The 16,347-nt window shown below is 36.8% G+C and overlaps 1 protein-coding gene across 1 annotated transcript in view; it reads left to right on the top strand.

Annotated features, from left to right (window-relative positions):
* CEBPZ (CCAAT enhancer binding protein zeta) overlaps positions 1-16,347 on the top strand; it is a 73,361-nt gene that overhangs the window by 34,218 nt on the left and 22,796 nt on the right. The window contains exons 8-12 of the mRNA XM_053711018.1: positions 3,369-3,437; positions 8,001-8,067; positions 10,159-10,265; positions 11,276-11,333; positions 13,187-13,383. Of these exons, the coding sequence (XP_053566993.1) occupies positions 3,369-3,437; positions 8,001-8,067; positions 10,159-10,265; positions 11,276-11,333; positions 13,187-13,383 (498 nt within the window). The remainder of the gene's footprint in view (positions 1-3,368; positions 3,438-8,000; positions 8,068-10,158; positions 10,266-11,275; positions 11,334-13,186; positions 13,384-16,347) is intronic.

The raw sequence follows: 16,347 nt of genomic DNA, 5'->3' as shown, positions 1-16,347 counted from the left end.
ATGACCACGGTGGACTTAAAGGATGCGTACCTACGTATTCCTATCCACAAGGAACATTTTCGGTTCCTAAGGTTCGCCTTTCTGGACAAGCATTACCTGTGGCACTTCCATTCGGATTAGCCACTGCTCCAAAGATTTTCACAAGCGTACTAGGGTCCCTTCTAGCGGTGCTAAGACCAAGGGGCATTGCAGTAGTACCTTACTTGGACGACATCCTGATTCAGGTGTCGTCTCTGTCAAAAGCAAGGGCTCATACGGACATTGTCCTAGCCTTTCTCAGATCTCACAGGTGGAAAGTGAACATAGAAAAAAAGTTCTCTGTCCCCGTCAACAAGAGTTCCCTTCTTGGGAACAATAATAGTTTCCTTAGAAATGAAGGTTTTTCTGACAGAGGCCAGAAAATCAAAACTTCTAAGCTCTTGTCAGGTACTTCATTCTGTTCTTATTCCTTCCATAGCGCAGTCCATGGAAGTAATAGGGTTGATGGTTGCGGCAATGGACATAGTTCCTTTTGCACAAATTCATCTAAGACCATTGCACCTGGGCATGCTCAGACAGTGGAATGGGGATTATACAGACTTGTCTCCGACGATACAAGTAGATCAAATAACCAGAGATTCACTCCGTTGGTGGCTGACCCTGGACAACCTGTCACAGGGAATGAGCTTCCGCAGACCAGAATAGGTCATTGTCACGACCGACGCCAGTCTGGTGGGCTGGGGCGCGGTCTGGGAACCCCTGAAAACTCAGGGTCTATGGTTTCGGGAAGACTCTCTTCTCCCGATAAACATAATGGAACTGAGAGCGATATTCAATGCTCTCAAGGCTTGGCCTAGACTAGCAAAGGCCAAATTCATAAGGTTTCAATCAGTCATCATGACGACTGTTACATATATCAACCATCAGGGGGTAACAAGGAGTTCCCTGGCGATGGAGGAGCATCCGGGGGAGTGGGAACTCCATCTGGAAATCTTTGCCCAAATAACTCAATTATGGGGCATTCCAGACTTGGTTCTGATGGCCTCTCGTCAGAACTTCATGGTCCCTTGTTACGGGTCCAAATCCAGGGATCCCAAGGCGAATCTATTGGATACAATAGTAGCACCTTGGATCTTCAACCTAGCTTATGTATTCCCACCGTTTCCTCTCATTCCCAGGCTGGTAGCCAGGATCAATCTGGAGAGGGCTTCGGTGACCTTGATAGTTCCTGTGTGGCCACGCAGGACTTGGTATGCAGACCTGGTGAATGTGTCATCGGCTCCACCATGGAAGCTACCTTTGAGACAGGACCTTCTTATTCAGGGTCCATTTGAATATCCGAATCTGGTTTTCCTCCAACTGACTGCTTGGAGTTTGAACGCTTGATTTTATCAAAGCGTGGGTTTTCAGATTCTGTAGTAGATACTCTTATTCAGGCTAGAAAAAAGTAACTAGAAAAATTTACCATAATATATGGAAAAAATATATCTGTTGGTGTGAATCTAAAGGATTCCCATGGAACAAGATAAAAATTCCTAAGTTTCTTTCCTTTCTACAAGAAGGTTTGGAGAAAGGATTTTCTGCGAGTTCTCTGAAGGGACAGATCTCTGCTTTATCTGTTTTACTTCACAAAAGGCTGGCAGCTGTGCCAGACGTTTAAGCGTTTGTTCAGGCTCTGGTTAGAATCAAGCCTGTTTACAGACCTTTGACTCTTCCCTGGAGTCTTAATCTAGTTCTTTCAGTTCTTCAAGGGGTTCCGTTTGAACCCTTACATTCCATAGATATTAAGTTATTATCTTGGAAAGTTTTGTTTTAGGCTGCAATTTCTTCTGCTAGAAGAGTTTCTGAGTTATCTGCTCTGCAGTGTTCTCCGCCCTATCTGGTCCATGCAGATAAGGTGGTTTTTACGTACTGAGCCTGGTTTTCTTCCGAAGGTTGTTTCCAACAAAAATATTAACCAGGAGATAGTTGTACCTTCTTTGTGTCCGAATCCAGTTTCATAGAAGGAACGTTTGTTACACAATTTGGACGTTGTCCGTGCTCTAAAATTCTATTTAGATGCTACAAAGGATTTCAGACAAACATCTTCCTTGTTTGTTGTTTATTCTGGTAAAAGGAGAGGTCAAAAAAGCAACTTCTACCTCTCTATTTTTTTGGCTTAAAAGCATCATCAGATTGGCTTATGAGACTGCCGGACGGCAGCCTCCTGAAAGAATCACAGCTCATTCCACTAGGGCTGTGGCTTCCACATGGGCCTTTAAGAACGAGGCTTCTGTTGATCAGATATGTAAGGCAGCGACTTGGTCTTCACTGCACACTTTTACCAAATTTTACAAATTTGATACTTTTGCTTCTTCTGAGGCTATTTTTGGGAGAAAGGTTTTGCAAACCGTGGTGCCTTCCATCTAGGTGACCTGATTTGCTCCCTCCCATCATCCGTGTCCTAAAGCTTTGGTATTGGTTCCCACAAGTAAGGATGACGCCGTGGACCGGACACACCTATGTTGGAGAAAACAGAATTTATGTTTACCTGATAAATTACTTTCTCCAACGGTGTGTCCGGTCCACGGCCCGCCCTGGTTTTTTTTTTTTTTAATCAGGTCTGATGATTTATTTTCTTTAACTGCAGTCACCACGGTATCATATGATTTCTCCTATGCAAATATTCCTCCTTTACGTCGGTCGAATGACTGGGGAAGGCGGAGCCTAGGAGGGATCATGTGACCAGCTTTGCTGGGCTCTTTGCCATTTCCTGTTGGGGAAGAGAATATCCCACAAGTAAGGATGACGCCGTGAACCGGACACACCGTTGGAGAAAGTAATTTATCAGGTAAACATAAATTCTGGTTTTTTTTTTTTGCTAACGCCCCACACCTTCCACTTTTAACCCCTTTAAACTGCCTCCTGCAGTTATTAATAAAAAATGCTACATTTTTTATAATGCACACTACACTAAATTTTGGGGGCAATTGGGGAACATTTTGAAAATGAACCAGAGGTCTGACCTTGTAATGGCTGGTTATTTATCGAGTGCCTGTAAACGGACTAATTTGCCTATTTGCGGGCACACGATAACTTGGCGTTCCACTTGTAATCTAGCCCTAAACCTTTAAACTTATATATTCAATATTTTAAGAACTGATATAATTGTGAAAACTACATATTATTCTAAAGCTAAACTTTGCTTTGAATAGATCATTGGTGCTAGCATGTATTTATTGTTTAATATCCCTTTAAAATAAAAAAGTAAATACCATGTTTTTAGCAAATGGCATCTTTTTTAAAAAAAAAATGTTTGTTTTTGTTTCTAAAGTGTTTACTGAAATAAAAATTGATGTGATTTATGCATCTGTTGCTCCAATACTTATACTTTTTTTTTCTTTTTACAGAGGTCAACCGAGGCTACTTAATGCATCGTCAAAAGAAATATTTAATGAATGAAGAGAAACAACATGCAGGTAAATAAAGTTTTTAAAGGGACAGTAATTCAACTTAAATAGTTTGGATAGAGAATGGCATTTAAAAAATCTAATTTACTGCTTTTATCAATTTTTCTTAGTTTTTTGGTATCTTTTGTTAAAGAGTAATCCTAGGGCAACTCAGGATCGTGCACGTGTCTTAATCCATTTGACAGCAGTGTTTGTAATATTGTTTATAGCAATGTTATATATAGTTACAAACACTGCTGTCATAGACTGCCATAGACAAGTGCATGTTCCTATCAGCTTACCCAAGTTTAGTCTTCAACAAAGAATACAAAGAGTACAAAGCAAATCTGATAATAGGAGTAAAATTATGCTTTATCTGAATCATGACTTTATTGTCCCTCTGTTTATCAGCACACAAAGCCGCATAGCACATGAGGCTGAACTTGGCTCTTAAACCCCCCCCAAAAATGGTTTAACCGCTCGTGAATGTCATTATACCAAATTGTATGTTTCTTTACAATTTAAAGGGACATTCCACCCAAAATTGGAATCCACATGGATGCATTTCAGTTTTGAATTGAATCGTTTTTGTAATATACATGTATTTGCAAAAAAGCTTCTAATAAAAACTATAGCTGTTTCAAAAGTGTATTTAAGTATGCACCGTGCACCAGCATTTTAAACGCAGCACTTGCTCAGAGAGCCTAAGGTGATTGTACTATCTGGTAATGACTCCATTTGTTAATTGATGACATGATACAACCCCCACTGATGATTTGAGCAGCTGCAGTATGTAAAATGCTGGTGCACTGAGAATATCTAGCTATGCTTCACATGCACGTGCAGAGAAAAATGTTAACACTAAAACAGTGATAACTTTTACTAGAAGCATTTTTGCCAATGCATGTATATTGCAAATTTGTTTCTATTTAAAGATTTAATTCATCTATGTGCATTTAAATTTTGACCGAAATATCCCTTTAACAACTGTTTTAAATAATCAATCTATGTAGGCTAAAACATCAATAAGCCAGAGGAAATAGGAAAGAGCATGTCTAGGTTTATACTCTTTAACAATTGAGTATTTACAATGAGAGAAAAATATCCAGTCCTTGCTTTCCTATGAAGGTCATCATCTTAAAGGGGCGTCTCAATCTTTTTTTTTTTTATCTCACTGGCTTACTAAATGATGGCATAAAATGACCATATATTTGCATATACAAAACAAAATAAACCTGTGAGACATTCTGCTGTAGGCGCCTAGTACACAAATTTCTGTTGGTTGATTTATGTTGTTGCCTCTTGTTTACCCAGCCTTTCAATGGTTAATACTACAGTATTGAAAATTCTAGTATAGGTGGTAGGTTCAACAGGCAAAAGCAGCTATTTTGGGAACGCTTTAAATGGGACCCTTTTTTACGCTACAATGTTACTGTAAAGGGATAGAAAGGTCATAATTTAAATGTACATTTACATTTTAAATAGAAGCTGTTTTGTAATATGCGTCTAGTAGAAGTTATTACTGTTTTTCTTTGGCATACACACATATCCCGTGAGGGTCATGCATCAGTATTTCAACACCATGCTTGCTTAGTGAGGTGGCTGTGGTTTGTATTGCTTCTGACCATTTAAAGGGACACTGAACCCAAATTTTTTTCTTTCATGATTCCGATAGAGCATGCACATTTAAACAACTTTCTAATTTACTCCTATTATCAATTTTTCTTTGTTCTCTTGCTTTTGGTGGGTGAATTTATCCACCAATCAGCAAGAACAACACAGTGTGTTCACCAAAAATGGGCCGGCATCTAAATTTACATTCTTGCATTTCAAATAAAGATACCAAGAGAATGCAGACAATTAGATAATAGGAGTAAATTAGAAAGTTGCTTAAAATGTCATGCTCTATCTGAATCACAAAATCAATTTTTTTGGTTTCAGTGTCCCTTTAATTTGTGTCATACCAGCTACTGCTGACCCGTGGCCCTCACAGAAATACAGTAATAACCTTTACTAAAAGCATTTTTGCTAAGGGAAGTATAGTGCAAAAATGTTTCTATTTCAAATTAAAAAGCACCTATACACATTTAATTTTTTACCTTTGCCTTTAAATGATAAGGTATGCTGCTGACCTCTATTCATTGCTAGCATTGCAGTGGCTGAGCTAATCTATACAAAAGTAAGCTATCTGAGGTAAAATGTTTTAAAGGAACTTAGGGGTTTAAAAATAAACTGTTTTAAAGGGACAGTCTAAGCCAAAATAAACTTTCATGATTCAGATAGAGCATGTAATTTTAAACAATTTTCCAATTTACTTTTATCACCAATTTTGCTTTGTTCTCTTGGTATTCTTAGTTGAAAGCTTTACCTAGGAGGTTCATATGCTAATTTCTTAGACCTTGAAGGCCACCTCTTTTCAGAATACATTTTAACAGTTTTTCACCACTAGAGGGTGTTAGTTCACGTGTTTCATATAGATAACACTGTGCACGTGAAGTTATCTGGGAGCAGGCACTGATTGGCTAAACTGCAAGTCTGTCAAAAGAACTGAAATAAAGGGGCAGTTTGCAGAGGCTAAGATACAAGATAATCACAGAGGTTAAAAGTATATTATTATAACTGTGTTGGTTCTGCAAAACTGGGGAATGGGTAATAAAGGGATTATCTATCTTTTAAAACAATAAAAATTCTGGTGTAGACTGTCCCTTTAAAGCAAAACAAAACAAATTTCTTCATTTTAAGGCCAATTTTTGTTTCAGATATTAAGGCAGAAGATTGTTATAAAACATATTGAATCCTAGAGCACCATGCACTCGGCTGTGAACATAGCATCTTGTGCGCTGGCTGAGTACGCATGCGTATAGTCATACGTACATAGCGCTGTTTATACTGTCATATGCAGATTGTACCAGTGGGAGTGTAGGGAAGGTGCTACATTTCAGCCTTAAAGGGACATGAATCCCAAAAATTTTCTTTCATGATTCAGATACAGAATACAATTTAAAAAAAAAAAAAAAAAGTTTCCAATTTACTTCCATTGTCCAATTTTCTTCATTCTCTTGTTATTCTTTGTTGAAGAGATATCTAGATAGGTAGCGTGCACGTGCCTGAAGCACTACATGACAGGAAGTAATAGTGCTCTTGCTAATGTATAACATTGTTCCAAAACTGCTGCAATATAGTGCTGAAGACACGTGCACACTCCTGAACGTACCTCCCTGCTTTTCAACAAAGGATAACAAGAAAACAGAAAATGTGATAATAGAGGTAAATTGTAAAGTTGTTTAAAATTGTATGTTCTATCTAAATCATGAAAGAAACATTTGGGATTTTAGGTCTCTTTTTAACATAAAATCTATACTATAAATTAAATTAAATTAAACCGCTTTAAAAAAAAGGTGTTTTTTAAAATTATACGCATATTTTTTTTTTTTACAGGCATTTAAAGGGATATCGTAGGTTAAAAATTACTTAGGCCATGTCATTTTAGCGATACTGACGCTACAAGTGTATACATGCTTAACCTCCACAAAAGGGTTAAATACATAGCTAAAGTACCACTCAGGACCAACCGTTCTCTGTGTCCAGTGAGCCAATCTGCATCGGCAGTCACATGACCCAGCTTGTGGCTGCTGCTGCCATTTAGCTCTGTAGCTATGTCTGCACCGGACCAGCTTTTCTCTGTGGCTTCTGAGTTTTACTTTTAACATTCTGTGTTTAACGCCTTTGTATGGGTTAAACACATAGAGTTGTAGGGTTGGTAGTGCTAAATTAATATGTGCTAACAAATTGGTGCATGTATGTTTTTTTGCACTACAATATCTCTTTAAGCTAAAGGATTTTAGATATTGTTTTGCCTTGTTTTATCTTAGGAAGAGAACATTTCAGTATGTATTACAGAATTTTGTTCTTTAAAAAATAGATGTTCCTGTACTGTCTAGACCACTGCTGTCTTGAAAGGCTTGCAGAGGTGTGTCTCTCTCCACCAATAGACCCAAGGGGCCTGTTCTTGTCAGCCAGTGAGCATTAGTATGAAGTGTTGTTTCAATTTACCTTTACACAACATTCATTTAAAGGGGCAGTCTACTCCAGAATTGTTATTGTTTAAAAAGATAGATAATCCCTTTATTACCCATTCCCCAGTTTTGCACAACCAACATAATTCTATTAATATACTTTTAACCTCTGTGATTATCTTGAATCTAAGCCTCTGCAGACTGCCCCCTTTATTTCAGTTCTTTTGAAAGACTTGCATTTTAGCCAATCAGTGCCTTCTCATAAGTAACTCTATTAGCGCTGTCTGGCTGTAAAGAACTGTCAAATGCTTTCAGATAAGAGGCGACCTTTAAGGGCTTAGAAATTAGCATATGAGCCTACCTAGGTATAGCTTTCAACTAAGAATACCAAGAGAACAAAGCAAAATTTGAAAGTTGTTTAAAATTGCATGCCCTGTCTGAATCATGAAATTTTCATTTTGATTAGACTGACCCTATTAACATTCTGTTCAGGACAAAAATATTTTCAATGCTGCTCTTCAATATGCATGAATTTCTTTTGAGCTTAATATCTCTTGTTTATGTTTGTGTATTTTAGTTAACAGCACTGTGTTCTTGGAAAAAGAAGAGGAAGAAATCCCAGTAGATGAAGTGTTCTTTCACAGGTAAAATAAAAATATATAAAAAAAACATTTTATTTTTGTTATCAAAATTTGATTAATTGGATTAAAGGAAAGTCGAAAGCATTTTTATATATTTACAGTATAGTAATTAATTATTGCATTTAAAATGATCTGCATATAAAATAAATATTTAAAGGGACATAGAGCCTGAAATTTTAAGATACTATGTACATATGCCTCTTGTCACTGGCTCACTAGATGTTTTTACCTAGCTCCCAGTAGTGCATTACTGCTCTGGAACTGACTTTTTACAGTGTGTTTAACCGCTTTGCAGGTTTAAGCACATAGTTATGTACAAGCAAAAGTGTAATATGTAAATTCACTTGCACATTGGAGCATTTTCTTTCTACACTTTTATGTCCTTTTTAAAGATAATTACCAGTGTTAAAGGGATATTCCAGCCAAAATTGGAAACCACATGGGTGCATTTGGGTATTGAACAGAAGCAATTTTGTAATATACATGCATTAGCAAAAATGCTTCTCATAAAAGCTATAGCGGTTTCAAAAGTGTATTTAAGTATGCACTGTGCACCAGCATTTTAAAGACAGCACTTGCTCAGAGAGCCTAATGGCGCTTGTACCATCTGGTAATGATTTAATTTGTTAATTGCTGACATGATTCAAGCCCCACTGATGATCTGAGCAGCTGCATTATTTAAAATGTGGGTGCACTGGCAATATCTAGCTATGCTTCACATGCACGTGCAGAAAAAAAAATGTCAACACTAAAACAGTGATAACTTTTACTAGAAGCATGCTTGAATAGAAACATATTTGCAATATACATGTATTAGCAAAGATGCAATAAATCTATGTGCATTTCAATTTTGACTTGAATGTCCCTTTAAATATTATTCAATAAAACTTACCTCAAATGTGGTTATGGTATCCAATTGCTTCTATGTCAATTATTTCTGGTATTATACTTAAAAACCTTTTTAATTCCATGTTTAAAGTGATTGAAAATCCGGGCATTTAAATAACTCTAGGATTTACCATCAGGACTTATAACTGCCAAGTTGTTTGCATTTATGTGCAAGTATCTTCTGTATTTTTATGTAAATACACTGTGTATGTGGTTTTAATTTGATATCAAATCTTATTATTTTTAAGTAAGCGCTATATTGTGTATGTTTTGAAACTTTCTAGTTAACGGCAGCTCTATATAGGATTTGATTGGTGTAGCAGGTTTATCTTTTTTTTAACAACTAATGTCTAGAATTTGCTTTCTTTATAACGCTTTTGCTCTTATATTTCCAAAGATTTGATGAATTTGCATTTAGTAAAACAGGATTCTATTCCTGAATACAGAAATGTAAATCTGACACCATCTTATCAAATTCGGGATTGCCTCTCTTATATTTTTAAAACTAATAATTTTTGTGTGTTGTAGCTGGGGTATATAAGGCAAAGATGTATGTCTGTAGGAAACACTGCCATAGGCAATACATAATCACACTATATATTATCTCTTAAAGGGACCTGCAGGAGTGTAATTAATGTTTTGCAAACATCTACTTTACCTTTGTTTATTATTTACAATAGCTACTTTTGTCTGCTTTATCTCCACCTACACTGAAAATATGAGTAACAAATGTTTTCTCTGTAGAAAAGCTATGGAAATAGGAGACAAAGGCACCGATTAATCTCCTGTGGGAGTATGAGGGAGAGAGACTTTGTATGTGAAATAGTTGCTTCTGTTTATTCACCCCCCCCCCCCAGCCATAATCAGCATTTTAATACCTAACATAAATAACTTTAGCAGGTCTGCTTAACTTAGAGGCTCAGCCCATTGTTATGGGCATGTCCTAGGTGATGGTTTTAATGAACAAAAAGTACTATTTCATACAGAAATAAATATGAAGGAACAATTTTCCATACATTTAATACTCTGCAGTATAACAAGTAATATGGAACTCAATAAGGGGAAACAAATTTTATAGTACCTTTTAATTATTTATAGTACACTGTCCCTTTAATTATCTTTAATCTTTCTATTATGTCTTAAGAGCTAATATAGCTTTTATATTTTAAGTTTTCACTTGATCTGTAACATATGTTTCCCCGATAGATTCTTTAAAAAGGCGGCTTTGGAAAAACGTAAATTAAACAGGAAGAGAGATGAGGATGAAGAGAGTTTTGAAGATGTGGATGATGATGAATTTGAACAAATTCTTGGTAAGAGGTTTGTATGTTTAACTAAAGGGACATGAAACCCAAATGTTTTCTTTCATGATTCAGATAAAGCATGTGATTTTACACAACTTCCCAATTTACTTCTATTATCTATTTTTTTGTTCTTTTGGTATCCTTTGTTGAAAAGGATACCTAGGTAGGCTCAGGAGCTGCTGGTGGCTGTACATTTATGCCTCATGTTACTGGCTCACCTGATGTGTTCAGCTAGCTCCCAGTAGTGCAGTGCTGCTACTTCAACACAGGATACCAAGAGAATTAAGCAAATTAGATAATAGGAGTAAATTTGAAAGTTGTTTAACTCATGAAAGATTCATTTGCGTTGCATACCCCTTTAAAGGGACATTAAACACTTTGAGATGGTAATATAAAATGATAAATCGTATAGATTTATAAAAAAATACTTTCATTAATTATTTTGTTCCCTTTTCCTATAACTCCTTTTGACAAGCATGTGCTTTTCAGTTCCTGTTAGAAATGGAAGTGCAAAAAATAGTTATAAATCACACAACCATTGGGTGCACACTCTAATAGTGACCTATTTATAACTGTCCTTAACTGGCCACAGCAGAGAAGGTAACACAAGTTACAACATGGCAGCTCCCATTGTTTTATAGACACTCAAAATGTACACTTATTTTGTCAATATTTAAACAACTAATGAAACTTAAAAAAATATCTACATATTATTCTATGACTAAGCTTTCATTTAAATGGATCATGCTATTGAGCATTTATTTAGTGTTTAATGTCCCTTTAATTTTTTCCAGAATATGGTTTCAGAAATTAAAAACATAGCTATAAGCGTTTAGTAATTGATTTGACAATTAAGCAGTTTCACCTTCAAAAAAAAACCTTAGTTTATCTCTTAAAATCAGTTAGTTTGTACAACGTTTGGAATTTGACGTCCAAAAAGGACATATTTTATATTAACATACAGTAATCTTAAATTCGTATTTGTTTTATTGAAAACGTTTTGTTATTTTTGTTTACAGACTCTCATGAAGGAGACAGTTTTTTTACTGGACTCGATGGTGACGTCGATTTTGCTGGGCAAGTTTTTAAGATATTTAAATCAAACAGTTTTGCATAATTTTGAGTATTCCAATACAATATGCTCTTATGCTAAATAATACATCTCTAAAATTTACATTATACCTATTTATAAGCCTTTAGATTTGTAACTTCTACCCTAGAAGAAAAAAAAAGACAATTATAAGTATGTAATCTAAATGAGTCATACAAAATGAAAAGGAAAGTGCTCAAAGATCCAGGGACATTTGCCGCCACAAGGTGGTACCAGGAGAAACAGAGACCACGTAGACAGTCCACACTCAATTAATCCCTGCAAACAATTTTTGTCTGTGTATATGTTTTTAATTTTTATACAAATATGTAATAAGAAACTTATTGCTCTGCTAGAAGCTGTGTGCAGGATTGTGTGTGGTCTGTCTATGTGTTCTCTGTTTCTCTTGGTCACCATACATAAGTAATGACTTTCAGATATACAGTAAGTAGTAAGTAGACCACAGGCCAATAACTTTCCTAGCCATGTTGTGGTCTCCTAATCGCTAGCAAATGCCTAAAGAACTCATTGCACCAACTTATGACAATCTAATCAGGTCAAGAACATAGAGAGACGCACTCACTGAGACAGAACAATAGCTAGAAAAACTTCAGTGCTTGTCCACAAGGCCAGTGCAACTCAGGGTGCAGTCTCTTTTTGCACACTATGCCTTTGCACAGAGAAAAAATATCCTGTAGCATATCAGTCTGATCCTGCCCAATGACAGTCCAGCACCGAAATACCAGGCAATTCTTCTCTGAACAAGAGAAAACAACAAACCCCAGACGTTTCTTGATTTTATGTAAATTGCTCTTAGGTCTCCCTAAGAGTAAAAGGAGGAAATCGGATATGGACTCCTTGCACACATGCCCTAGAGATATGCAACTGCACCTCACTGATGAGGCCCAAGAGAGGCCGAAACGTTCGTCTGGGGTTTGTTGTTTGTCTTGTTCAGAGAAGAATTGCCTGGTATTTCGGTGCTGGACTGTCATTGGGCAGGATCAGACTGATATGCTACAGGATATTTTTTCTCTGTGAAAAGGCATAGTGTGCAAAAAGAGACTGCACCCTGAGTGGCACTGGCCTTGTGGACAAGCACGGAAGTTTTTCTAGCTATTGTTCTGTCTCTGAGTGCGTCTCTCTATTTTCTTGTTTTTATGTAAATTGCTCTTAGGTCTCCCTAAGAGTAAAAGGGGGAAACCAGATATGGACTCCTTGCACACATGCCCTAGAGATATGCAACTGCACCTCACTGACGAGGACCAAGAGAGGCCGAAACGTACGTCTGGGGTTGTTGTTTGTCTTGTTCAGAGAAGAATTGCCTGGTATTTCGGTGCTGGACTGTCATTGGGCAGGATTAGACTGATATGCTACAGGATATTTTTTCTCTGTGAAAAGGCATAGTGTGCAAAAAGAGACTGCACCCTGAGTGGCACTGGCTTTGTGGACAAGCACGGAAGTTTTTCTAGCTATTGTTTTGTCTCAGTGAGTGCATGTCTCTATTTTCTTGTTTTTAAGCTAATCAGGTAATCAAGACATTTTTATTTTAACGTATCATTATTTGATGTCTAATTTGACTTCAAACCAGTTGCTGTTCTTACGCAATGAAAACTATGATAAACATTACTAATTTATTAGGTTTAAAATATAATTGTAACAATTAGTATTCCTTTTATTAGTATCCTCAATTTGTAAAGCCACACAGTATATATTACACACGTAGAGGTACAATCCAGATATGACAATTCCAACTTATTCCAAAGAGCTTCCACTCTAGAATTTAAGGGGTGAAAATGGCAAAAAGTTTTTGCTAATTTTTGGAAACTTTTTTTTTAATTAGAAATCTTCAAGCAAGTGACAATGCTAAAAAGAAAACATCAGGTGAAGGCGATTCTGATTCTGATTGGGAAGTAGATGAGGAAGGAGACGATGAAGAAATTTCATTGGATAGTATGGGCGAAGAAGACTTTGAAAATGGAGATGATGAAAGTGGAGGTGTTTTTATGGATACTTCAGAAACAAGTGAAAATATTACAGGTACTAAATGATTTATTTATACACACACACACACACACACACACACACACACACACATATATATACAAGGAGTGCAGAATTATTAGGCAAATGAGTATTTTGACCACATCATCCTCTTTATGCATGTTGTCTTACTCCAAGCTGTATAGGCTTGAAAGCCTACTACCAATTAAGCATATTAGGTGATGTGCATCTCTGTAATGAGAAGGGGTGTGGTCTAATGACATCAACACCCTATATCAGGTGTGCATAATTATTAGGCAACTTCCTTTCCTTTGGCAAAATGGGTCAAAAGAAGGACTTGACAGGCTCAGAAAAGTAAAAAATAGTGAGATATCTTGCAGAGGGATGCAGCACTCTTAAAATTGCAAAGCTTCTGAAGCGTGATCATCGAACAATCAAGCGTTTCATTCAAAATAGTCAACAGGGTCGCAAGAAGCGTGTGGAAAAACCAAGGCGCAAAATAACTGCCCATGAACTGAGAAAAGTCAAGCGTGCAGCTGCCAAGATGCCACTTGCCACCAGTTTGGCCATATTTCAGAGCTGCAACATCACTGGAGTGCCCAAAAGCACAAGGTGTGCAATACTCAGAGACATGGCCAAGGTAAGAAAGGCTGAAAGACGACCACCACTGAACAAGACACACAAGCTGAAACGTCAAGACTGGGCCAAGAAATATCTCAAGACTGATTTTTCTAAGGTTTTATGGACTGATGAAATGAGAGTGAGTCTTGATGGGCCAGATGGATGGGCCCGTGGCTGGATTGGTAAAGGGCAGAGAGCTCTAGTCCGACTCAGACTAGAGGTGGAGTACTGGTTTGGGCTGGTATCATCAAAGATGAGCTTGTGGGGCCTTTTCGGGTTGAGGATGGAGTCAAGCTCAACTCCCAGTCCTACTGCCAGTTTCTGGAAGACACCTTCTTCAAGCAGTGGTACAGGAAGAAGTCTGCATCCTTCAAGAAAAACATGATTTTCATGCAGGACAATGCTCCATCACACGCGTCCAAGTACTCCACAGCGTGGCTGGCAAGAAAGGGTATAAAAGAAGAAAATCTAATGACATGGCCTCCTTGTTCACCTGATCTGAACCCCATTGAGAACCTGTGGTCCATCATCAAATGTGAGATTTACAAGGAGGGAAAACAGTACACCTCTCTGAACAGTGTCTGGGAGGCTGTGGTTGCTGCTGCACGCAATGTTGATGGTGAACAGATCAAAACACTGACAGAATCCATGGATGGCAGGCTTTTGAGTGTCCTTGCAAAGAAAGGTGGCTATATTGGTCACTGATTTGTTTTTGTTTTGTTTTTGAATGTCAGAAATGTATATTTGTGAATGTTGAGATGTTATATTGGTTTCACTGGTAAAAATAAATAATTGAAATGGGTATATATTTGTTTTTTGTTAAGTTGCCTAATAATTATGCACAGTAATAGTCACCTGCACACACAGATATCCCCCTAAAATAGCTAAAACTAAAAACAAACTAAAAACTACTTCCAAAAATATTCAGCTTTGATATTAATGAGTTTTTTGGGTTCATTGAGAACATGGTTGTTGTTCAATAATAAAATGAATCCTCAAAAATACAACTTGCCTAATAATTCTGCACTCCCTGTATATATATGTATATATATATATATATATACAGGTGGCCCTCGTTTTACAACGGTTTCAGAATAACAACCTTTTTTTCCAGTCATGTGACTGCTATTGAAAAGACTGTTTGCAGAAAAATGCAAGTGAAGTCTGTGTTGTGTGATTATTTTATTAGGTTTATAATGCTGTTTAGCAAATGTTTTTGTTCATTTAACTTAGTTTAATTATATATTCTGTGTTGAGTAATTATTTTATTAGGTTTATAATGCTGTTTAGCATTTAAAGTCTTCATTTCAAAGCTTTAAAAATAATGTTTTAGGTGTTTCTTATGACAATTTTGAGAGGGACCTGGAACCTAACTCCCTCACTTCCCATTGACTTACATTATAAACTGGGTTTCAATTTACAACGGTTTCGATTTACAACCATTCCTTCTGGAACCTAACCCCGGCGTAAACTGAGGGCTACCTGTGTATATATATATATATATATATATATATATATATATATGTGTATGTGTGTGTGTATATATATATATATATATATATATATATATATATATATACATATATATATATATATATACATATACACACACACACAAAAAGAAGACGAGAAAGACCACTATTATCCAGCATCAGGTTATTTACTGCAAGTTGATAACTCAAACAAGGTTATTCAGTAGAACATGATACAATAGCCAGATAGTATAATAAATAAAATGTCCATCAAAATCAGATTCACAGTTCATAGTAGCAGTGCTGATATAATCACTCCAAATTAAGATGTATCCCTTCAAAATAGCAACATTGTGTTTACGATTGTAGGCCTGGATTTATTGTGCCATCCAAAGATATTCAACAAGTCCCTTGTTGTGCATATAGGTTATGTGATGTTACCTTAATCATTTGTAATCCAATATCCCATAACGATTATCCCATGGTTAAGCTGAAACTATACCTTTGGGAGTCACACAGCACTGCAATGTATTCAGCCTGTAGTCCATACTCGCATGACCGCCAGGGTAATATTGAGATCCAGCATGTCTCAGGGTATTGTGGGAGTTGATAGGACTTGAAGTGACTTGGGCTACTTTTCTTCTATAAGATACGACGAGTCCACTGGTTCATCCTTTACTTGTGGGATATTATCCTCCTGCTAACAGGAAGTGGCAAAGAGCACCACAGCAGAGCTGTCTATATAGCTCCTCCCTTGACTCCACCCCCCAGTCATTCTCTTTGCCTACTCTAAGTAATAGGAAGGGTAAAGTGAAAGAGGTGATAAAATGTTAGTTTTTATTTTCTTCAAGCAAGACTTTTTTATTTTAAATGGTACCGGTGTGTACTATTTTCCCTCAGGCAGCAG

Source organism: Bombina bombina, chromosome 4 (genome assembly GCF_027579735.1).
Source record: "Bombina bombina isolate aBomBom1 chromosome 4, aBomBom1.pri, whole genome shotgun sequence".
NCBI classification, from domain to species: Eukaryota; Metazoa; Chordata; class Amphibia; order Anura; family Bombinatoridae; genus Bombina; species Bombina bombina.
The sequence above is the reverse complement of the archived record's forward strand: the minus strand, read 5'-3'. Positions and strand labels throughout refer to the sequence as shown.